This window comes from Malaclemys terrapin, chromosome 2 (assembly GCF_027887155.1).
Source record: "Malaclemys terrapin pileata isolate rMalTer1 chromosome 2, rMalTer1.hap1, whole genome shotgun sequence".
Classification (NCBI taxonomy): domain Eukaryota; kingdom Metazoa; phylum Chordata; order Testudines; family Emydidae; genus Malaclemys; species Malaclemys terrapin.
This window is the reverse complement of record NC_071506.1, coordinates 203,572,926-203,597,208: the sequence shown is the minus strand read 5'-3', so window position 1 is coordinate 203,597,208 and position 24,283 is coordinate 203,572,926. Positions and strand designations below refer to the sequence as shown.

Genomic DNA, 24,283 nt, shown 5'->3' with positions numbered 1-24,283 from the left:
AATAATGTAACCTAGCAACAGCTGCACACTGCCTGAGGAATAACATATTTTTCAGTGTATGCAGCATTCTATAATTTAGCCTCTCCAAGTACCGCAATTCTGATGTAGCATAGTTACACCAAACAGAACACTAGCATACCTATGTAAACTATTAAAATTGTATTGTCTTACTGAAAAAGACAAAGCAACAATGCTAATCAAAAAGAGGTAGTGTAAGAAGGGGTACTACGCTTGATCTTAGCTCATAGAGAGCCGAGAAGCTCTAGATAACATCCTTGTTCATAATTATGTAGCACATTTTAGAATAACTTTTAAAAGGTTATAGATTTAAAAATTTTGATTACAATTTTCACTTGAAAAATTTTACATTTTACAATGTATAAATTGTAAAGAGAACAAACTGCCAAAATAGCACAGATGAACAATAAAGGATAGGCTGGCAAGAAAGAAAACTTCCATCTCCAATTAGCCCATCTTCTAAGGTAAAAGAGAAAATAAGGAAGTCATCTTGCCAGACAGAGAGACAAGAAATAGGCAGAGAAGTAACTGCAAGAGATTTGTAGGGTAGTAAAACAAACATCTTCAAACAGAAATTTAGGATTACTTAAACTACCCCCTCCACTACCACCCATCTCTCCAAAAAGAGACAATCACATGGGTCTCTGAGAAATCTGCTTTCTAGCAATAATTAGCATCTGCTTCTCATATTTGGCTTGCCACACCCATGCATTTACTTGCTGTATTTTTATAATTATGCTACTATATCTTTCCCATGTTTTGTTCTCTATTTTATTGCCTTTCGAGTTTTTGTATTTTATTTACTTTTCAGAAATAAGCATCCTCAACATCTCATTGTAAGAAAAGGTTTACCAGCAAGCAACTCAACTGTTCCTAGGGAACAGGCTATCACAGAAGCGATGAAATGCTCAGTAAGAAACCCATGCGAATAAATCCTTTTTGGTTGAGGACAGGGGACGGAAGGAGTGCAGAAGAGAACTTTGTATTTTAAGGGTTGCTTAAATCACACTAGAATACTTTTTGTTCCACAACTAGAAAAAACTTTTGAAAATTTGTGTATGAGGTTTGTAGATGCAAGCTCCCTGCACATTCATCCCCACATATCTGAACAAACATATGCAGGTTTTAGCAGTTTAAAGTACCTTGCTCTAGTTTGCAAAATTAAGATTCTCCCTATTAATTTCCATATCTAAACTTATAAAGAGGGTTTCCTTGTGAGGGAATTAGTACTAGTTGAGTAACAATAGCATTCCTATTGATGACCTCTGTTCCAAGATTCCTCAATAATACTGCTTAAGCGATAAATCTAGTTAGGCAATTTTCCATTTTTCAGACTTATATTAATAGGAGTCTTACAGAACCACCTAGAAGACCTAACCATAAACAAAGTCCCGTTGTGGTAGGCACTGCACAAACACATAATAAGAGACAGTCTAAGGCTATGTATACACTGCATTTCCATCTGTAAAACCTTTGTTGCTCAAGGGTGTGAAAAAACACATCCCGACCAGCAAAAGTTTGACTAATGAAAAGCACCTGTGTAGATACTGCTCTGTCAGTGGGTGGTGCTCTCCCACCAACAAAACTACCGCCCCTTGTTGGAGGTGCTTTTATTTTGTGAACAGGAGAGAACTCTCCTGCCGACAAAGAGTGGCTACGCTGTGTACCTTACAGCGACACGGCTGTAGCGGCACAGCCGTGCCACTATAAGGTGCGCATTGTAGACATAGCTTAAGTAAACAAGACAGGCAAAAGATGGAAAGTATTTTTAGTCCATTTTATACGTGGGGAAATGAAGCTCAGGGAGATTAATGGCTTTGCCCAAGGTCAGGCAGGAAGTATGTGGCAGATCCCGTAACCCAGATTTTCTGAGCTGTGATCCAGTGTCAACCACATCCTTATGTGGATGCGGATGTATTATTCACCCTAGGTTTTTAATTAATTTGATTTTGGGAAAGTTGAGGGTCAACCTTATTTCCATTATATTAATTAAAATTCAAGCCCATCTGGAAGTTTCAACCATGTTTAATTTAAAAACTTCTGCCATCTTGATATGAAAACATCCGCTTTTGATTTATATAGAATACATAAATAATGTAAAAACAGTATGCTTAGTGTCAGAGTTATATCTTCAGCTAAAGCAAAACAGTCCAATATAGTTTACACATTAAAACAATGATCCAACTAAAACTTGCACACACACTTAACAACTGACTTCATGGGAATGACTTGTGTTTCAAGTTAAGAGCACATGTAAATATTTGTAAGATCAGAGCCTAACTCTGAATTTCCAGAAGTGGTCATACCATTGGTGGTGCCACCTGGTCCATTAATTTCAATATAAGAGTCTGTGCTTGCTCTCGAACTTGGTCTTTGGCATCTCCCATTCGATCAATCAATGCTAGAAGAACTAGGGAAAAAAAAAAAAAAAAGGAATTAACAAAATATGTATTAATCAATTTAAGACCAACACATTTATTAGAAATGTTTCTTAAAGAAGAATTAAGCTTTTTCTACTTCAAAAAAGAAGACATGATTGAAAACAAATCCAAAATATTTTAAAGAAAGATTTTTCAAAAATAATCATTTAAATGAGTTGCTAACCGATTTTCTATCACACATGTTTAAGAATAACGTGTTGGACTGGAATTAAGAAGCAAAATGATATCAAAATGACTAAGCCACAGATAATATTTCCCTTCTTGCCAACCATATACATTACTTCAGATTGATCTTCAAAAAGAACGTCAGACAAAGGCTTCTCAGCCTAAACTACTTCTGTAAAGATAAGGCCTTTGTCTGCAGCCAGATTAAATGAGCAGCCAAGCAGCAGCCATTAGCAGAGAAGCAGGACGTCTCATCCTCACAGTCCATCTAAATGACGTTAAAACAATGTAACATCAGGCTGTGAAGAAGGAGACCCCGTCCTAATGGCACACACTATCGCCAGATAAAGAAACAAATCTTAAGATGGTTAAAGAAAACTTAGTTTGATAGCATCCTGTCCGTCAAGAAATCACAACCATAACTATTGATGTGAAATCCTCATTTCTTTATTGTTTTGTCATTATGGTCCTCACTTCCCTATTGTTTATCTGTATGGTCTCTGTCTTGTTCTTTAATTGTTTCTGTCTTGTAAGGTAGGATTGGTTAGTAAAATTTTAGTATAATGATTGGTTAAGGTATAGCTAAAAAGGACTCCAATTTCACTATATAAACTGAGGGTATGTCTACACTACGAAATTAGGTCGAATTTATAGAAGCCGGTTTTATAGAAATCGGTTGTATACAGCCGATTGTGTCTCCCCCCACATAAAATGCTCTAAGTGCATGAAGTCGGCGGGCCGCGTCCACAGTATCGAGGCTAGCGTCGACTTCTTCTTCTGCTTCACTCTTCTTCACTCTCTTTGCTTTCCTCTCTCTCAACCAACTCTTTTCAGCCTCTGACTCCCTGGCATAGCATAGCCTCCCAGTGTGGCCTATTGCTAGCTGCATCTTTCCAGCTTGAGATGTCACTGTGGAAGGTTTTCAAGTCCCTCTGGCAAACATCCTTCAACCTGAACCTAGGTCAGCCCAGTGGCATTAGAGCACCTGCAAGTTCTCCATACTGGAGATCCTTTGGAATGCGTCCATAGTCCACCCAGTGCAGATGACTATGCTAATGGAGTAAAAAGTCATCTAAAGAGCTAATGACTTGACAGTTTTCTTTTCCAACTCTTGATTTCAGGAACTTGGGTTTCCCACTTCACAGTTAGAACACGATGAAGACAGTAGATGTAGCCGGTGTTTAGCCTTCTCTCATGACTGCTCTAGGAGACCCAAGTCTTGCCATCGTACAGCAGCATGCTCAAAACGCACATCTGGTAAACCCCTATATCTTGGTGTTCACATTAGTTTTCTGTTATCTCACATTTCTTGGTCAGTTGGCCAAATGGTGGTAGTTGCCTTTCCAATGCAAGAATTAAACTCCCCATCTAGAGATAAGTTAACTAAAACACTTAATCCTAAATAGCAGAACTTGTACACAACTTCTAGCATGGTGTTAGCTATTGAAACTTCTGATGCAGTCAACACATCTTGTACCAGAATCACTCTCTTCTTATGGCTAAAGGCTATGAGTCAGTCACGGAGGTCACAGATTCTGTGATTTTACATGACCTCTGTGACTTCAGCCCCACTACCCCTGCGGGGGCTCGGGCTTCTGTGATTTATTGTTTATTGACCATGTCCTGTCCATGATTTTTACTAAAAATACCCATGATAAAAATCTTAGCCTTACCAATAGCTAATCCAAATACATCACAAGCTAGGCCAAAACTATTGCAAAGTTTCTGAAGCTCCTGTTTGCTGTGTTCGATGAGCACCCTATCATCCACAAAAAGTTGTCTTATAGCAGGTGTTTTTACTTTGAGTTTTGCTCTTAGACATGCAATGTAGAGTTTTCCATCTCATCTTGTACACCACACTACTAAATTAGAAAGCACAGCAAAGCAGCAGAGAGAAGACTATATGGAGCAGCACTGGTGCCAAAAAACATCCCATTTGACACCACTTTGGATTTTAAAGCAGTCAGACTGATCATCATACTGGACTGTAGCCTTCATGCCAGAATGAGGAGGAATGGGGTGCAACCAATTCTCCATAGCAACTGAAAAAGGCCATTTCTCCAGACCAGGTCAAAAGGCTTTATAAGATATATGAAGGCCATGTAAAGAGGTTTTCTTTGTTCTTGATGCTTTTCTTGCAGTTGCCTTAGTGTGAAGGCCACATCTAGAGTAGATCTACTGACATGGAAGCCACACTGACTCTCTGGATATATGCGTTTGGCAAGAACTTGCCGTCTTTTGCGAATGACCCATGAGAATGCCTTGCCAATAACACAGAGAACTTTCTCTGTAATTGTTGCCATTACTTCAACTACCTTTGTTTTTCGACATTATGATGTTGGCATTCTTCATGTTCCATGGTAACACTCCTTCCCTCCAGCAGGCAAGCAAGACATTGTGCATATAGTGCTGCTTCAGAAACAGTGGTTTCATGTAAATAAAGTTTGTGATACTGTTCTATCCAGAGTTCCATCTCCTTGCTCCTGTCAATGATGTCTGCATTAAGAGATTCCAATGAAGCAGTCTTCTTGCTTTCTTTATTCCATCATATATACTTCTTAGGTCTCCATTCTCAAAGAACATTTGTTTCTTCTCGCACAGATCAAGCCAGTCTAAGTGAGAACACTGCCTTGCTGTTTGTTGCAATGCAGGCTTGGCCATTCTGAGGTTAGCACGTCTCAGGAGAGGGGTTCATATTGTGGTGGAGATATGCTGCGAGCTTTTCTTTAATAACTGGAAGCATTTCTCCAGAGTATGTGGCAAACCAGACTTTATTAGCAGTACAGTATTTTCCAAAAGCTAAGGTTGCAGATACATAGATTTTTTTAAATTCAGTGTTCCATGCTGCATCAGCATTCAGGGAAATACAATCAATTACATAGTTTCCCTGAAAAGTAAAGTAAATTGGAGACATGACCTTTGGTCTTTTGTGTATTGATATTAATGCAAGGGCAACAGCTTTGTCTGGTACAATGGAGTTTCCTTAATGAAAGTTTTATTTACAGAATACAAGCAAATGGTCTGTGTCACAGTCTGCACTATGAAAACTGCAAGCATGGAAAACATCCAGGTGTTTTCGGTGGGTGGCAATTAAATCCAATTGGTGCTAGTGTCCAGATGTGGGATCTCTCAACAAGACCTTCCAGTAGTGACCACCTTGGAAGTAGGTGTTGGTAATAAACAGTCCTCAAAGGCTAAAGAGCTCCAGTAGTCTTTGCACACGGTTGTTCATTTTCACTCCCTCTATGGTGGCCAAGGCATAGCAGCCACATCTCGTGATTTGAGTCTTCTCTAGCACTGAAGTCTCCCAGTAGATAGTGTCACTCACCTGTGGTAGCTTGCTGATGATACTGTTGAGTTGCTGATAAAACAAATCCTTTAATTCAGAGGTGGATGAAAGTGTTGGAGCACATGTGCTAATGATGTTGTCTCTCTTTAAAAAAAAAAAAAAAAAGTTCCCTAGCCTTTTTATACATGCTAAGAAAACTTTTCAAACACAAACTGAAGTTAAATCTCTGCAGTCAAGTCTTCCTATTTCTGCAGAGACTGTGCCAAAGCTATTGCTGCTGCTGCTGCTACTAGCCATAGTGGGTGAGGCAAGATCTTTTATTAGACCAACAGCTGTTGGGGAAATTGACAAGCTTTCCAGCTTACACAGTTCAAGTTTTCCTTCAGCCCAGACCTGAAGGAGAGCTCTGTGCAAGTTCAAGTTTATCTCTCTGACCAACCGAAGCTGGTCAAATAAAAGGTACCCACCTTGTCTCTCTAACATCCTGGGACCAAGAGGGTTACAACAATGCTGCAAACAACAGTGGTAGATGACTGTTACTACTAGAAAGAGGGGAGATTGCCAGCTGGCTCTTCAGCTTGAGCAGCTACTGCTATTCTGAGTACCACGCATGGAAAGAGGGGAGGCTCACTATGTGGTCTCCTGGGTGGCTGATGACAGAGGCCAATACACCTAACCTTCTGCTTGGGAGACTGATCTTGGAAAGGCCACCCCAGTACAAGAGACCTCCAACAACGTAGCAGGGAGCTTCTCACAGGTCTTCAGCCTGCCAGGACATCACTGCTCCTTAGCCTACTGCTCTTCTTTTGGAAAATTGGGCCTGGGACAGGAGGACTGAAATCTCAGCTTCATGACACCTCAGTAGAGGGTAGTATGTGCATAAGGCCTCGTTCCATTGCAGCAGCAGACTCTGTGGGGTAAGCATAAATTCATTTTTGGGGAGGGCACTGTCTAGCATTATTTGGGGGGAAAGAAGGATTAATGTATTTAGTAATGGATGTGGGGGCCTTTGGGAAGACACAGGGTTAGCCAGCACAAGAGGAAGGTCTTCAACCATAAAGTTGATGAGAATGTATCTTACCAGCAGGAGACCAGGAACAAGGGGGGCACAGCGCAGGACACAAGTAAATGTCAGCTTTTTGACTAGACGTAGGGCTTTTCTACACTACCTGACGTATCGGCGGGCAGCGATTGAACCAGTGGGGGTCAATTTATTGCATCTAGGATAGACACGATAAATCGACCGCTGAGCGCTCGCCTGTCGACTCCAGTACTCCACCAGAACAAGAAGCGCAAGCAGAGTCAACGGGAGAGCGTCAGCTGTCAACATGCCGCAGTAATTAGATGTAAGTAAGTCAACTTCAGCTACGCTAGTCACAGAGCTGAGGTTGCGTATCTTAGATCAACCCCGCACAGTACTGTAGACAAGCCCTTAAACTATTGCAGAAATATTTCAAGCAATGATGCTGATTAGAATCAAATCAAAAATCTAGAAAGCAATTCAATCAACTTTTTATTTTAGGTCATGCCCCGCCCAATGCACTAGGGCAACCAGGGACAGCTGCCAGTGAGTGGGGTTGGGAGCCTGGCCCAGCGAGTGGGGTTGGGGGCAGTACAGCCATGCCGGAGGAGCTGCTGGCTTGGGACGCTGGCTCCTGGCAGTGGTGGCCTGATAGGCTGCTGCTTTCACCACTGTGGTTCCCAGTAGAGCCTGCAGCGCCGCACATAGAAAATTTATATCTGCAGATATAAATTTTCTATCTGTGCAGGGCTCTACCTATCCTCCACGAACTTATCTAGTTCTTTTTTGAATTCTGTTATAGTTCTGGCCTTCATAACATCCCCTAGCAACAAGTTCCACAGGTTGACTGTACGTTGTGTGAAGTACTTCCTTTTGTGTGTTTTAAACCTGCTGCCTATTAATTTCATTGAGTGAGCCCTAGTTCCTGTGTTATGTGAAGGAGTAAACAACATTTCCTTATTCACTTTCTCTGCACCAGTCAAGAATTTATAGACCTCTACTATATCACCTCTTAGACCAAGATGAAAAGTCCGAGTCTTTTAATCTCTCCTCATATGGAAGCCATTCCATACCCCTAATCATTTTTGCTGCTCTTCTCTATACCTTTTCCAATTCTAATGCATTTTTTTTTATATGGAGAGACCAGATCTGCATGCAATATTCAAGATGTGGGCATACCATGGATTTATACAGTGGCATTATGATATTTCTGTCTTATCTATCCCTTTCCTAATGGTTCCTAACATTGTTAGTTTTGACTGTCGCTGCACGTTGAGTAGATGTTTTCCGAGAACTATCCACAGTGACTCCAAGTTCTCTTGAGTGGTAACAGCTAATTTATACCCCTTAATTTTGTTCAGAGTTGGGATTATGTTTTATAACGTGCATTACTTTGCCTTTATCCACACTAAATTTCATCTGCCACTATGTTGCCTCATCACCCAATTTTGTGTAACCCCTTTGTAACTTTTCGCAGTCTGCTTTGGACTCAACTATCTTGAGTAATTTTGTATCATCTGCAAATTTTCCACCTTACAGTTTACCCCTTTTTCCACATCATTTATGATTATGTTATACAGCACTGGTCCCAGTACAGACTCCTGGGGAATACCACAATTTACCTCTCCATTCTGAAAACTGTCCATTTATTCCTACCCTTTGTTTCCTATCTTTTAGGCAGTTATCGATACATAGGAGGACCTTTCCTCTTATCTGATGACTGCTTATCCTATGACATGCTACAGAAAAAACTTAAAATACCCAGCATTTGCGGTCTCACTCTCAAGCAAGCAACAGCTATATACGGCCTTAAAGGATTATTCTCATCTACTATCCCATAGTGAGCATTTCCTTTTCATTAAAAGTATTAAAACTGTTTTGTTTTTTATCAACATTATGAGTAAAATGTTACCAAGTAGATTTGGTGCCTGGGGTGGTAAAATATATAAATTTTCAAGCTGTTATAATAAAATTAGGTTTTTACACTGTGCTTAAAATGATTTCTGGTTCATTCTGTTTCTCCCTTACTCAGTTTGCAGATTCTTAATGTATTTCATGATAAGTCTTATAAGGCTGCACATGGAATATAACAGAAAATATCATATCACAGCCTCAAGAACAGTTTCAGAAACACAGAAAAGTCTCTTGTAAATTAAAGTTGAAATAATCTAACAGATTCTGGAATGCAAGAGAAGAAATTTATTCAAGGCAGAGCTTCATATTTAATAAGAAAGGTTGGATATCTTAATTAGTCCTCTGTTATTCTTCACTCTCTCCATTCTCCGTGGCAACAACAAAATAATTCCTAACCAGAAATGGTTTCCTAACTATATTTTGATGTTATGTTAGCTCCATATTAACAAATATTGAATTATTAGGTGAGGAAAAGCTGCATTCATGCAGGATATGACTTAGGCTAAGATTTTTAAAAAATGGCTAGTAATTTTGAAAGCCTCAATTTTCTGAGAACATACTCTTTGAAAAATCAGGCCCCTTTCATGAGTCTCAAGTTGGTTACAGAAAAATTGAGGCACCTAGAATCACTAGTTGCTTCTGCACACCTTAGCATTAGCTTGGATGGTATATTAGAAATCTATAGTCTTCATTAAGGATTGTATATACTCATTCATAAGCCGAATTTTTTTAGTAAAAAAAGCGAAGCACCAGAGAAGGGTATAGAGAGGGAGAAGTGGGACACAGGCCCTCCCCCCAACAGAGGCAGCAAAGGCGGCCGCGCCGGAGCAGGCCGCGCCACCCGGCCCGCCGGAACAAGCCACGGGCAGGCCAGAGACATCCTCCCCAGATAAGGTGGGAAGGGATGGGATAGGGAGAGTGTTTGGGTCCCGGGTGAGGAGTGGGGCCATGTGGGGGGGTGGTCACAGAGGTTACTCCCCTGACCCCTAGCTTCTCCCCCCACAAAAATTTCCCCACCAGTTGCTGTCCCAGCCCATCAGGGTAAGCAGCTGGTGCGCCGGGACACTTTGTTTACTTAGGTTTACCTCCGTGCCTGCGGACGCAAGGTAAACAAACCATATTGGCCCGCCAGCGGCTTATCCTTATGGCCTTGGAGCCAAAGTTTGCTGACCCTTGAATTATAGGGTCGGCTTATGAACGGGTCATAAAATTTTTCCATTTTTAGTTATCCATCTTGGTGGGATCGGCTTATAAACGAACCGGCTTATGATAGAGTATATACATGGTACTCCTACAGCAGTGTTTCCCAAACTTGGGACACCGCTTGTGTAGGGAAAGGCCCTGGCGGGCCAGGACGGTTTGTGTACCTGCCGCGTCCACAGGTCCGACCGATCGCGGCTCCCTCTGGCCGCGGTTCGCCTCTCTAGGCCAATGGGAGCTGCTGGAAGCGGCACGGGCCGAGGGACGTACTGACCGCCGCTTCCAGCAGCTCCCATTGGCCTGGAGTGGCAAACCACGGCCAGTGGGAGCCACGATGGCCGGACCTGCGGACGCGGCAGGTACACAAACCAGCCCGGCCCACCAGGGGCTTTCCCTACATAAGCAGCGTCCCAAGTTTGGGAAACACTGTCCTAGAGGAACATTGTTCTTCTATGCAGCACTGTTCAAAGCCAAAGATCAAATAAGAGTCCCAACATCTGTGAACTGCTGAGATTCTTCAGAACAATGATTGTGGTTAGAAGAAGGGGTAGGAATTAATTTGAGGGATGAGGTTAACAGTCTTGCCTCCTTTTCAAAGCACTATTTTTGTGGAATTTCTCCATACATGTATGCTTCTATTTTTTTGTCCTCTTATGTACCACTCCTTTAAAAATACTTCAATCATTTTTGCAAGCCATGGAATGTGGTGGAAAAAATAGAAATGCATGTTTATGTAATCTCTGGATTTTGGTTTAATCACATCTTCATGAAGTAGGTGTTAAAATACACTAGAGCCCTACACTGTTTCAAAGACAGACACTTCTTAAAAAATGCTGCTTAATTTGCTTCATTTCTCCAGAACATACACCTCTATTCTTATGAATTACCAGGTATCCTTAGACTTCTACAATAATCTCTTTGGTTGTGAAACAGTTCAATCACCTTCAACGGAGGTATTTAAAAAAAAAAAAAAAAAAAAAAAAAATCATTTCAGCATTTCATCTCTCTTAAAACTCCCAGAAATATCAACATTGATGATAGCTGCAAAGAATGTGTACTATGGTTAATCTGAAAAGAAAAGGTCATCACCTGCACTCACTACAATGCAACACTGTTGCCTAGGAAATTGAATTAGTTACCTTTTACCCTATGGTATACCTCCATACAAAGATTACTAATGTGCAATTCAGGTCATATTAAAATGCCTGTGTTCTAACTACTGTACTTACTGACCTTGGCTAAACCTAATTTATGGGATATAGGTAGCTCAAAGCTATATAGGTAACCAGGCATTTGTTTTGCTTTCACTCCTCAACAAAACCCTTGTTTATTCTTAAGTGAGCAAATGCCTTAAATGACAGTTATTCCCCTTGCCCCACCCATAAAGAGCTACATTCCAATGTAACTGCACAGGCCCATGTTTTGACATGTTATGCTTGGGTAATGTGTTAGCTCAGTTATTACTGGGAGTGTAAGTATCATGCATAGGAACATTCTAATCTTTCAAAAAAAAAAAAAAAAGACATGACATGAAGTGAGAAAAATGCAGGATTTTTTTTTTTTTCCGGGCATGCGACAAACCCTTCAATTTCTTATTAAAGAAAATAATATATACCAAAAAAGCAAACTGAAATTTCCAGTTGGGGTAAGGTGGATTTAAAAAATATCCAACACCATTATATAAAAAAAGGTAGCAATTTAATCTCAGAATAATGGGACAGAATGGTGCTGAATATAATAAGTGATCATACTTGAGTACATTCAAACTGACACTTTTTTCGACTAAGAATGGCAAACCACAAAGACTACTTCCTGGAGTATATAAATGAAGAAAAAGGAGATGGAGAAGTTAATGGTTTGCATCAGCATTTTCAATTTTCAAAGTAATATTTAAGAGTTGATTGGAAAAGCGCTCTCCATCTCTAATCTGTATGTATGATGAGATCCAGCAAAATCAGATTAAAAGAGGTATATTAGAGAATATATACATTTTCTAAGAAAAAGATTCAGCCATCTTGTCTTCTATTTGGAGATCTTATGCTCCCCTCTCTCCCTTAACATTCTCCTGTCTAGTAATAGGAGCACTCCCTCCCCCCCCCCCCCCCCCCCATATCACACTACCAGCCTGAAGTGTAAATCTGCAATACACAACTGGCCACCACCCCACATCATTAACTATGACCATAATAGGCAGTGCCATATCTGTTAAAATTTTACAGCTTTAGTTTGCAAAGAACCATAATTTTGATTCTTTGCCACTGCTTGACCATGGGAGCTTTGGGTTCAGCACAAAGTTTATAGAAGAATTTCCTAGTCCTACACCCTCTCAAGTAAGCACTACTGCTATTCATAGAGCCAAAATATGGATTGGAAATATTTTCTTCTAGAACCCAGACTGTTTAAACACAGTATGGTACACCCAAGAGCGTTATTTGACTAGTTCAGGCTTAGTTATGCACAAGTGTGCAAGAAGTTTTTAACACTGAATATACAGTGCAACAACATAGCAGTGTTTTACAGAGAGATGGCTGAAAAGAGAAACTTCTAGGGTAATGTAATCCATATCTCTTTCCTTCTACATTAACAACCACAGAAGTGATTTTGCACATGGATGGACTGGAGAAAAACTGGCTCTTAGTTAAACTTATTTCTCATCAACCTGGCATATAAACAGTGAATACACATAAAAAGCAAAAGTTCTGTCCTCCCCTGGCATTCCCATGGTTCCCCCAGAGCCGATCTCACATGGCAATTTAAGGCCTGGTCTACACAAAGTAGAAGCAGTTTAACTGAAGCTGCAATTAAGTGGAATTAAACAGGTGAAAGTTGAGTTTAGACAAGCTCAACTTGGATAAAATGCACTACAGGTGGGCTGGGGAAACTTACTGGTTTATCAGCATCTACTTATGCAGTTTGCACGGAGCAGATACGCAGGGTTCACAGCTTAAGGTAGAATGGCATTGTTTTTATTTCAACATCAACATAGTAAAATATTTAAATTGTAAGCTCTTCTGAGCAAAGACTTGACATATATCTGTTCAACTGTGTACACCAAGAGTACTATATATTATTAAAGCCCAGGTTTAATCCTGAGATGATGGAAAGCAAGGCCTTCTCCAATGAAGATTTATTGCAGAACTCCAGAACACTCCCTAAACATACCGTAAGACAAATATATCTGTGACATCTTTCAGGACAAGTTGCAAAATTTAGTAGTTTCTTACATTAGCATGTTTGTTGTCTTATTGTATGATAGAAGGTGTTCGTGCTCTAGGATTTAGAAAGCTGCCTTATTTTTATCACGTTTTCAATTATATTTTAAAGCTCCCAGATGCCTGTACTTATAGGCATATACAAATTAATATTTATACTATTTACTGCTCTGCATTGTCAAAATCAGCACCAAGCTCAAAGTCTTAGCGCAACACTTGAGCGCCTCACCTTCTGGCCCAGAGGTGAGAGCTACCAAGTAAGCTAAACTGACATACAATGTAAATCAGGGTTTAAAAAAAGGATTAAAGTTCTGGCAGAAACCTTATGGAGTAATATACTGCTCACCGCCATTGATTTTGCTTGAAAAGCGATTTAATAAAAAAAGGTTTTCTGCATAGATGGAAGTAAAAATAATACAAGGCAAGTAATCCAACAAATTATTTATAATTTTATGAACTCTCCATGAAATTATCTTCCTTCACTATGTTTCTGCTAAAATGACCAGTAGAGAAATGGTTCTGATATTTAAATACAGTATCAACGTTAAGTAAGTTTCAAAGTCAGCAACCCAATGAGTCGAACAGGGTAGTCAGTTCTGCCTAAGTCTGTAAAATTCTGAGAGGTCTGATGTCACTGCACCCATTTGCAATTAATAAATGTTTGGAATTTGTTAAGGGTTTTTGCTTTTTGGTTGTTGTTTTTTTTTTTTGGGGGGGGGGGGGGGGGGGAGGTTTTTTTTTTTTAAGAAACCTTAAATCCTACAGCACAATTCTACTGCAGGAGATGGATTATGTAGCAAATTCTGTGTCGGCAGAATCATGTTATATATACATGGAACCCTGGTTAAGACATTTTACAAATAGAAACTGCAATTTATTAATACAATTTTAAAGTAATACAGTCAAGTTGTCACAATTTTAGATAATGGAGAACAGTAAGCAACTATGTAGCAAGAAATCAATGATAGAAAAAATTCTTGGAATCTTGAAGAATCACAATATAGCGGTCTTAAAATATGAAGGTAAAGTACATACATTAACTTGTCAATATTATGTAAGTATCTGTAAGTCAAACCCTAATGGGGCATATAGGCCCTCATCCTGCAGATACACTCGCACTAAAAAGCATGTGTGTTTACCTGATTAGGGTCATAGTTACTACCAAAAGTTCTCCGCCATGTTTCAGATATAGTTGCTAAAATAAGAATGTTTACTAAGAAAACAGCACTTTTCCTACATTTTTCTTTGAAGGAAAAGGAGAATTGACTAGTACTTCACTCACCAGTTGGTACATAGGATTTAAAGTGTCCTGATAGTCTGTCAACAAAGGCACCTAGGACATCTAATCCAACTAACGCCACCTGTAGAAATAAAAGAAAGTATTAGATGTATATAGTGCGTCATTAGACAGTTCTTTAAAATATATTCTAATCTGTCTATAAATACCTGGACTGGCTACTGATGTAATCACCCATATTGAACCATCAGATCAATATTCGAATTAGAGAGTTGACAATTATTTTCTAAAGGTTTTATACAAAAAGTGAAAAATTTTATACAATATTTAGGGTTCATCTAGTATGTTTACATAATATGATGCACTTTGGATTTTTCAGTACCTTTTGCATTCTTCAGTCAAAAGGGAGCAATTTTTAGGAATGCAACATTTTCATATTCTCATCTATAATGGATTTGTCTAATTTTTGCATTTGTAATTGACAATGATTTACTTAAAATTCATTTGCTAAAGGAATAACTTATACATCAATTATGTTTCCACATCTGCTACTGACTAAGGTTCCTAGCCCTATGATCACTGTAGGTCACGTGACCTCTGGACTAAGGAGGTCATTTTTAAAGGCATTCTGGCCAGCTGTCTAGGCATTTCACTATGCAGTTGAAAGCACATGTGGACATTCTATCTTTAACCAGGAAGATCACTTAGTAATATCTTATTGTACTTGCCAGAACTTTCAAATACTTTTAAGCTTATTTCTATTCCTGTTTTCCAATCTTAAAATTAATCACACAATTAAAAAAAAAATTAATAGTGATTAATCATGTGATTAAAAAAATTAGCCAAACACTCAGGTATGCCAGGAATAAGGTAAAGCATTAAAATTATAAAATAATTCTCTAACAATCACTTTGCTTCAGCTTCACTGAAGAGAGTAGGATCAAAACTAATTATCCCTCACAATGTCTGATGGAATTCAGTGGTTAACTGTTTTGAGTTATTTAAGAGTTACTGGCCTATCCTGATGACTATTTTTGAAGAAATTCTCTATAAAGTAGCTGGAAGTTTCAGAGTGTGACACACTATCCCAAAGCAACACCCTGGCATCACTATATTCACCGTTGTCATATAATTGTGATGTTTTGTAAAAAGTATACCTTGTGAGATATCATTTTAAAAGTCTTGATCAGTTGAACATGAATATTCTGTTGGACTGTATGTGCCATCATTGTATGTGACGTTATGAAGTTTTGCTGCGTGTATGTTACTGAAATATGTTGTAATATTGGAAAACACCCACAACCAGGCTTTCAGGTACAACAATGGAGAAGCCAGACAGCACTGATAGCCAAATAAGGGGAATTCACACTACCTAGGACTATCTGAGGACCGGTATACAATGAAAACTTCTCAGAGGGAACACAGACAATGGACACTGCTTGACTCACATCACAAAAGATTTTTCGAGCAAGCTGGAAGAACCTATAAAGAAGGAGAAGCGATATCATTTGGCCTCTCTCCTCCCGCAACTCCACACCTGGAAGGCACATCTGGTGGACAAAGATTTGGAATGGCGGAGGTGGTGCCAGACTGGAAAGGAGAATCCTAGCTTGTATTAAGGCACTGTACCGGGGTAGGCAACCTGCGGTACGCGAGCTGATTTTCAGTGGCATTCACACTGCCCGGATCCTGGCCACCGGACCGGGGGGCTCTGCATTTTAATTTAATTTTAAATGAAACTTCTTAAATCTTTTAAAAACCTTATTTACTTTACATACAACAATAGTTTAGTTATTATTAAAGACTTATAGAAAGAGACCTTGTAAAATTGTTAAAATGTATTACTGGCATGCGAAATCTTAAATTAGAGTGAATAAATGAAGACTCGGCACATCACTTCTGAAAGGCTGCCAAGCCCTGCACTATACCATCAGGGTGAGACATTCCTTGATTCAAATCCTGTCTCGTTTATAGAACTCAGATTGCAATCTTACTTTTATTTCTTAGGTAACCAACTGATTTTTCTGTAGTTAATAAATCTGTTTTATATTTTACCTAAAACAATGTGTTTTGGTTGAAGTGCTTGGGAAAGTGCGTGTAGCATACAAAAGCTGGTGCATGTCCTCTCCACATTGAGGGATGGGCAGATTAAGTAATAAACGTACATTGGTCAGGCTTCTGACCAGGGCAAGATGATCCTGGGCTGGGAGCTGTGGGAAGTCGCTGGAGTGTCTCTATTGTTGATTCATGAGTGGATAGGAGAAGGATTCATGTAACTTAGCTGGGTGTATCCCTGCCTGTGGATGGCTGTGTAAGTGCAGCTGCTGGAGAGGTTTGCAGCTAGTCACAACATCACAGTGTGAGAGAGAGCCCAGGTTGGTACACCAGAGGGCTCAGCAGTACCCCAGTTTCAGATTGCACCCTGGGGAACCCATCACACACAGCAAAAGTAGTCAACATCGGACTTAAGTGAAATGTAGAAGATAAGCTTAATATACTGAAACCTGTTTCCAAAGCTTTGGACAATCTGCAGAAATATAGCTGGTGCCATTGTAATTTGGAAAGAATTTTAAGCAACACTGCAGGAAGAAACAGTCAGTGAAGCTAAATTGCAAGCAGTGAAGAAGCAAATGGAACAAGCACTTACCCACCTCATTTTCTTGCCAATATCCGCAACACAAATTACCAGGATAGATGCCTAATTGCTGAAGAGGAAGATGCTATTGTAACATGGACATCTACAATCATCCATCAATCGTATCAGCCATAACCATTGTCAAGGTTGAAGTTGAACCATTCAAAAGGTATGTTTGCTGCTGAAGTTTTAAGAAGTCAAGGCACTGAACTGGTGTAAGTAATTTGTTAAGCACCTGGAACCAGATTTTACTGAAGCACTAAACAAGCCTTTGACAGCAGTAGTCTTCTGCAGGTGCAAAGAAAACACTGTCCTGGACATGTAATAGTCAAGATGTAAGGGATGTGGTTTTATTAGGTTGCATCTTTATTAATTTAACTATTCTGGGAACTATCCAGCAATAATTCACACAGTGTCGGTCATGATTCCTTTCTAATTGTTTCCAGCTGGTGAAGAGCTGCTGTCAGCCCTCACACAAACACACGAAACTGGTCCCCAACCTGTTGCTTGAACCCAAAACACCCTCCCCTAAGAGAAAGGGAGTCGTCTCTTCAGAGCACCAGATGTTAGGAGCCCCAAATCCATTACACAGCCTCTTTGCAGGATGCCTTCCACTATAGTCCACTTCCCATTTATCAAGAAACCAGACCGCCCCATGAAATCAGTACCTGCACTGGACAACTCACATGTGCTAAACTATGACAACACTAACATTATCTCCTGATGTACACCAAAGGGTCAGTGAGCTCCTGCGAGGAAGGTGAAAACCAGCCATCCATGCTAATCTGGCAGTGAAAAAAAACTTCTCGCCAATCCAAAAAAGGAAACTAGCACATCCTCACCAGACCAAAAAACCAGAGATGGGATGGTGGGTGCTGCTAATTTGGGTGTGACATTGGTTCAAGGTGGAGGAACAGAGTTTATGCACTTTCGCCCAGGCAGACAGGGGGCCAATGGCTTACATGAGTCCCACCAGCCTACCCACCTAGTCAGATAATTACTTCCTACCCTAACCATCCCTAGTCTGCAGCCACACCCAAGAGGGTGACCCCCTAAAGGGGCCACTATATTTCTTTCCCACCAGCTAAGACTTTTCTGCTTTGGAGCAAAATGTTCTGACCTTCAGCTCACAGCTTCTTGTGGTGGACATCATCCAGCTACCATGCCGGCTATCCAACTTGATCTGAACATTGTTCTGTGAGACACAGGCAGGGTGGATAAGATGAAGGGGGCTGTATTGAAATGATCATCAGATCTGAATACCATAACTACCTAGCCTATGTTAGGGCTATAATCATAATCTTCAGTCCTGTGTTTCGTAATAGCTTCCTCAGAACCCTCAGTATCATGGGGATTGGTGGAAAGGCATACAATAAGCTTAGATGTCTGAGGGAAGAGAAGATGTCTGCCAGGGAGCCTGGACTTGCACACCCTGTGAAATAAAATGTTACACTTGTTCTGGTCTGCAAGGCAAAGAGGTCTAAGATATACATCTCCACTTATGAAACATGTTCTGCAGGACTGTCTTTGAGGGTCACTCATGGTTGCCTGAGAACTGCCTGCTGAGCTGATCTGCCAACATATTCTGAAGACTGGGAAGGTGCAGAGCCACTGGTGTGATCTAATTCAGAATGCACCAATCCCAAAGTCAAAATGGCCTCCTAACAAAGCAGAGACAATCTTGCTGTCTCATCTTTTGGCATAATGCCTTGCTGTGATGATGTTACGTGGATCTGTGGAGTTCAGATGGGAATGCTTTGTATGCCAGGTGGATGGCTTTGAGCTGTAGGTGGATAATAAGGAGAGAGGACCTATGGAGATATCCCATCTCCTAGAACTGGAAGGGACCTTGAAAGGTCATCGAGTCCAGCCCCCTGCCTTCCTTAGCAGGACCAAGTACTGATTTTGCCCCAGATCCCCAAGTGGCCCCCTCAAGGATTGAACTCACAACCCTGGGTTTAGCAGGCCAATGCTCAAACCACTGAGCTATCCCTCCCCCCCGGTAACCTATGGTTACTTTATGAATCTTGAGTTTGAAGGTGATCTAGATGAACTCCCTATCCTAAATGGAAGTGTGCGTCACCGGCATCTTAGTAAGTACAGGTACTCCATTCCACACTTGAAGAGGGTCTTTCCACCAGTTTTATGAGGAGTTCTTCCTGGTCTGTGAATATCATGGTCCATGTGATGCCTGCTGGATAGACACATGAGTTCAACTGCTCCTGCATGGAACATAGGTGAAGTCTGGCAAATCACATCACATAGGTGTATAAGACCATGCATCCCAAGAGTCTGAGGCATGTTCGCACTAGTGTCTTGGGGTAATCTAAGTTGGTTGATGAGGCTCACTATCATTTGGAATCTTTCTTATGGTAAACTCACTGATCTGGAATCTAACACTGGCTCCAATGAACTATGCTTTGAATCAGAGTAAGCATGAATGTCTCTGATTTTAAGGCCCAGGACAGTGAGGAGTTGTAAGAGTTCTTGGATCAAGTTGGTGTAGACAAATCTCTGCATTAAGCATCTTCACATAACTTTCATATGACTTTGTATTGTGCCTCTATTTTCATACAACTTTGTATCAGATCCTTATATGAAAACTTTTTATTGAGCCTTGGTATAATGTTAAAAAAAATGTATTTTTGCTAGAAGTAGAATAAGAACTCCCCCACCCCCTTTAATCAATTGCCCACTGAATGAATGAGGTGTGAATGAGCAAGACTGTGGAAGGCAAGCAACTCCAGACAGCTGCAATAGTTGGAGAGGGGATGGAAGCCAGACGCAAGAACAATAAAACTTATCAAGTGGGCTCACTAAAGAAGAGCAGACATATTGATGGCCTTGGGGGTTAGAAGCAAGCACCTTCTTTTGAAAACACCCTCTTTTGAACAGCATTGGGATAACTCCCAGAAAGAAGCTGCACAAAGGACCAACAGACACAGATTTTGAATCTGGTATAGATTTGCATGAGAGGGAAGCTGCTATAAATGTGAGGTGTCTTGCAGAGGACCCTGGGTCTCGTCTTGTCAACATGGGAGCATCGATCCGGATCGGCAGAAGCCCGGCTCCCCCACCTAACTCACCTGGCCAGTGAAGTTACGGGGAGCAACTAATTGGTAACAACAACAAAACGGAGTGTGCTTGTGTGAATGCATGAGTGTAATATATTTGCCTTATTCTCCCTGAAAAGATCCTGTGCAGTACTTTAAGCACAATGTTTTGGTGGAGAATTGCGAAAGGGGGGAGGTACCACGAGCATTTACTGAGTAATGAAACAAACTTTAAGAACATAAGAACGGCCGTACCGAGCCAGACCAAAGGTCCATCTAGCCCAGTATCCTGTCTACCAACAGTGGCCAATGCCAGGTGCCCCAGAGGGAGTGAACCTAACAGGCAATGATCAAGTGATCTCTCTCCTGCCATCCATCTCCACCCTCTGACAAACAGAGGCTAGGGACACCATTCCTTACCCATCCTGGCTAATAGCCATTAATGGACTTAACCTCCATGAATTTATCCAGTTCTCTTTTAAACACTGTTACAGTCCTAGCCTTCACATCCTCCTCTGGTAAGGAATTCCACACCCCTGGTGGCAGAAGGCCAGGTAAAGAGAGGAGGAGAAGTAGCTTTCTTGCTCCCCCAGTTGTAGAGTTGCCAGCATTAGAAAGAAGGGAGGAGAATTAAATTTCTCACTCCAGGAAAAGGTATTGATAAGTAAGAGTAAAGAGAATAAGCATTACTATTTAGTCCCAATAGGAGATTGGGTATACTAGAAAATGTTTAAACGTAAGCAGTCTCTTAAGAAGGCTCTCAGAGAGGAGACTGAGAAATTGGCATTTGTAAAAGATGTTACACCTTTTGAACATATCTTGCAAAAATTCAGACAGCTCTTCACCTGATCAAGCGTTAGCTGATGTCCATACAATTTCAGACCTAGAAGATAAATTGGCTAGGTATTTGTTGATATATAAACCCTCAACTCCAATAAAAAAAAAAAAAAGAAGCAACAGATGCAGTTTGGCTTCTATGGAAAACCTGTAATGAGGTATTTCTTCAATTGGCTGAATGTAAAAATGGAAACAAGAAACTGCACCAAGATTTACAAGCCTCTGGTGCAGAAGCAGAGAAATGAAAATGTATGTCCATTAGTACCCAAACACAGTTAGATGCCCTTAAGGATGGATACAAAGAGTTAAAGCAGCACTCTCATTTGTATTTATATTATATCTGGTGTTTAGTCAACTGTAATGGTTTTAGTTATATTCACCTGATTATGTTTGTTTGGTTGGTTGGTTTGCAACAGATCTGTGCCCTACAACGACAACAACTAATGTAATGATCATAGATCAAGGGGCAGAGTGTTGTAGGAGCCGCCCACCTAGTCAGCAGTTCTAAATATAATTTTTCATCACATCATTGTGCTGGTAGTAATCCTGACAGTTATGTTGGTTCTAATGCTCTGCATGTGCTGCTGGATAAAACAGATGTATTCTAAATTGAAACCACAGGCTGAAATCATGACCCCATACATAGCTTTAAAACAGATACAGAAGATTTATATGGTGACCACTCAAGAATTGTTCTTGAGAGGTCAAAAGGGGGACAATGTAGATAAATCTCTGCATTAAGCATCTTCACATAACTTTCATATGACTTTGTATTATGCCTCTATTTTCATACAACTTTGTATCATATCCTTATATAGAAAACTTTGTATTGAGCCTTGGTATAATGTTAAAAAAATGTATTTTTGCTAGGAGTAGAAGAAGATCTCCGCCACCCCTCCTTTTAATCAATTGCCCTATTGAATGAATAAGGTGTGAATGAGCAAGGCATGGAAGGCAAGCACCTATAGACAGCTGCAGGTGGAGAGGGGATGGAAGCCAGACCCAAGAACAATAAAACTTGTCAAGTGGGCTCACTAAAGAAGAGCAGACATATTGATGGCCTTGGGGGTTAGAAGCAAGCACCTTCTTTTGAAAACACCCTCTTTGAACAGCATTGGGACAACACCCAGAAAGAAGCTGCACAAAGGACCAATGGACACAGATTTTCAATCTGATCTAGATTCTGGCTCCAGAAGAGGCACTTCATGCAATGGAGATGAGGCAGAACCAAGGGTTCGATTTTATCAGAGATCTGTAGAGTTTAAGACACGAAAGGACAATTAAATCATCTAGTCTGATCTCCTGTACATCTCACAGTCCATTAAATTTCACCCAGTTACTCCTGTATTGAAGTCCAAAAATTTGTGTTTGGCTAAAGTATATCTTCCAGAGAGGCATGCAGTCTTTACATAACTGCGTCAAGAGATCCTTGATAGTCTGATCCAATGGTCAATTACCATAATTGCTACAAAACGGTGCCTTATTTTCAGTTAGAATGTGTCTGACTATAGCTTCCAGACATTGGTTCTTGTTGTCTCTCTCTGCTAGATTAAAGAGTCCTTTCATGGGAAGAAAATATCGAGCACCAAGGTACTTACACACTAATCAAGTAACTAAGGAATTTTTTTCAGCCCTCAAATCTTTTGTGGCTCTTTTCTGCTACAAATTTGTCAACATGCTTTTTAAAACATGGATACCAGAACTGTCTCACCAATGCCATAAATAAAGACTAAATCTTCTCCCTACTCCTGTTCGCTACACCCGTTCTACATCCAAAGGTAGCATTAGTTTTTTTTTGCCATAGAATCAGAGTGGGAACTTGCATTCAGTTGCTTGTTCACTTATAATCCCTAAATCCTTTTCATAGTTCTTGCTTTCCATACCCCATTTTGTAGGTATGGCTGCATTTCTTGTTCCTAAATGTATAACTTTACATTCAGCTGGATTAAAATGCATTTTGTCTGAACGGGTCCAGCTCATCAAGCGATCCATATTGCTCTGTGTGACTGCCTGTCATCATTATTTACCATTCTGCCAATGTTACATAATCTGCAAATTTTATCTTCGCTAACTTTATAGTTACTTCAGATCACAGATGTAGATGATGAATAGCTTCAGATCCCCGTGGATGCCCACTAGAAACACCCTCATTCAATATTTCCCTTTTCACAACTACTTTGAGATGGCAGTTAGCCAGTTCTTTATCTATTTAACTTGTGCTCTATTGATATTGTGTTAACATTTTAATCAGAATATCGTGGGATACTAAGTCAAATGTATTACAAAAGTGTAAGTATATTACGTCCATGCAGCTACCTTTCTCATCAAAACATGAAATCAAGTTTGAAAACACCTATTTTCCGTAATTAAAAAACTATGTTGACTGGCATTAACTATATTCCTATCATTGAATACTTTATCAGCTTTTCCATCATTTTGCCCAGGATTTATGTCAAGCTAACTAGCCTATAGTTACCTGGGTCATCCTACTTGCCCTTTTTGAATACTGGCACAACATTTACCATTCTTCCAGTCTTCTGAAATTTCCCCCATATTCCAAAATTTATTAAAAATTATCAGACCAAAGACCACAGCCAACTCTTAGGATTCTTTGGTGCAAGTTACCTGGCTCTGCTGATTTAAAAATGTTTATCCCTATTAGATGTTAACTAACATTCTCAATTACTAATGGACTGGAAAGTACTTCATCAAATGATAGTAGTACCTCATCCTGCTTCTTTCCACATACAAGACATATTTACTTAACACTTCTACTTTTTCTGCATCATCATTAGAGCTCCGTGACTTCTGCAGCAGCAAGAGTGGCTGATCTCAGGACAGCCACACCAGCCAGCGGCCCTGGGCATCTGGCTCTGGGGACCATCTGAGCAGCGGCCCATGCGGCTGGCCCAGGGTTGGCAGGAGAAGCCGCAGCTTGGAGGCTCCCAGCAGTGGTCCCGGGACAGCCAAAGCAACCATGGGCTTCCCCCCACCCCAAGATTCAATCAGGGGTACAGTAACTCCTAGCTTAACATTGTAGTTATGTTCCTGAAAAATGCTACTTTAAGCAAAACGATGTTAAGCGAATCCTATTTCCCCGAAATAATTAATGTAAATAGGGTTTTTTCCGCTCAGTTTCACTGCTGCAAGGAAGATGACTAGTGTCTTGGCAATTCCACTCTACTGATGCAGCAGCAACCACACTGAAATTGTGTATCTGTGGTCTCATGAATCCAACACCTTAACAGTTTACATTCAGTT

At 40.4% G+C, this 24,283-nt stretch overlaps 1 protein-coding gene across 28 annotated transcripts in view; it reads right to left on the bottom strand.

Moving 5' to 3' along the window:
• CLASP2 (cytoplasmic linker associated protein 2) overlaps positions 1-24,283 on the bottom strand; it is a 277,113-nt gene that overhangs the window by 249,179 nt on the left and 3,651 nt on the right. For all 28 annotated transcript variants that reach the window (XM_054019451.1, XM_054019452.1, XM_054019454.1 and 25 more), the window contains exons 2-3: positions 14,543-14,621; positions 2,325-2,428 (exon numbers count right to left, since the gene is read on the bottom strand). In XM_054019451.1, the coding sequence (XP_053875426.1) occupies positions 2,325-2,428; positions 14,543-14,621 (183 nt within the window). The remainder of the gene's footprint in view (positions 1-2,324; positions 2,429-14,542; positions 14,622-24,283) is intronic.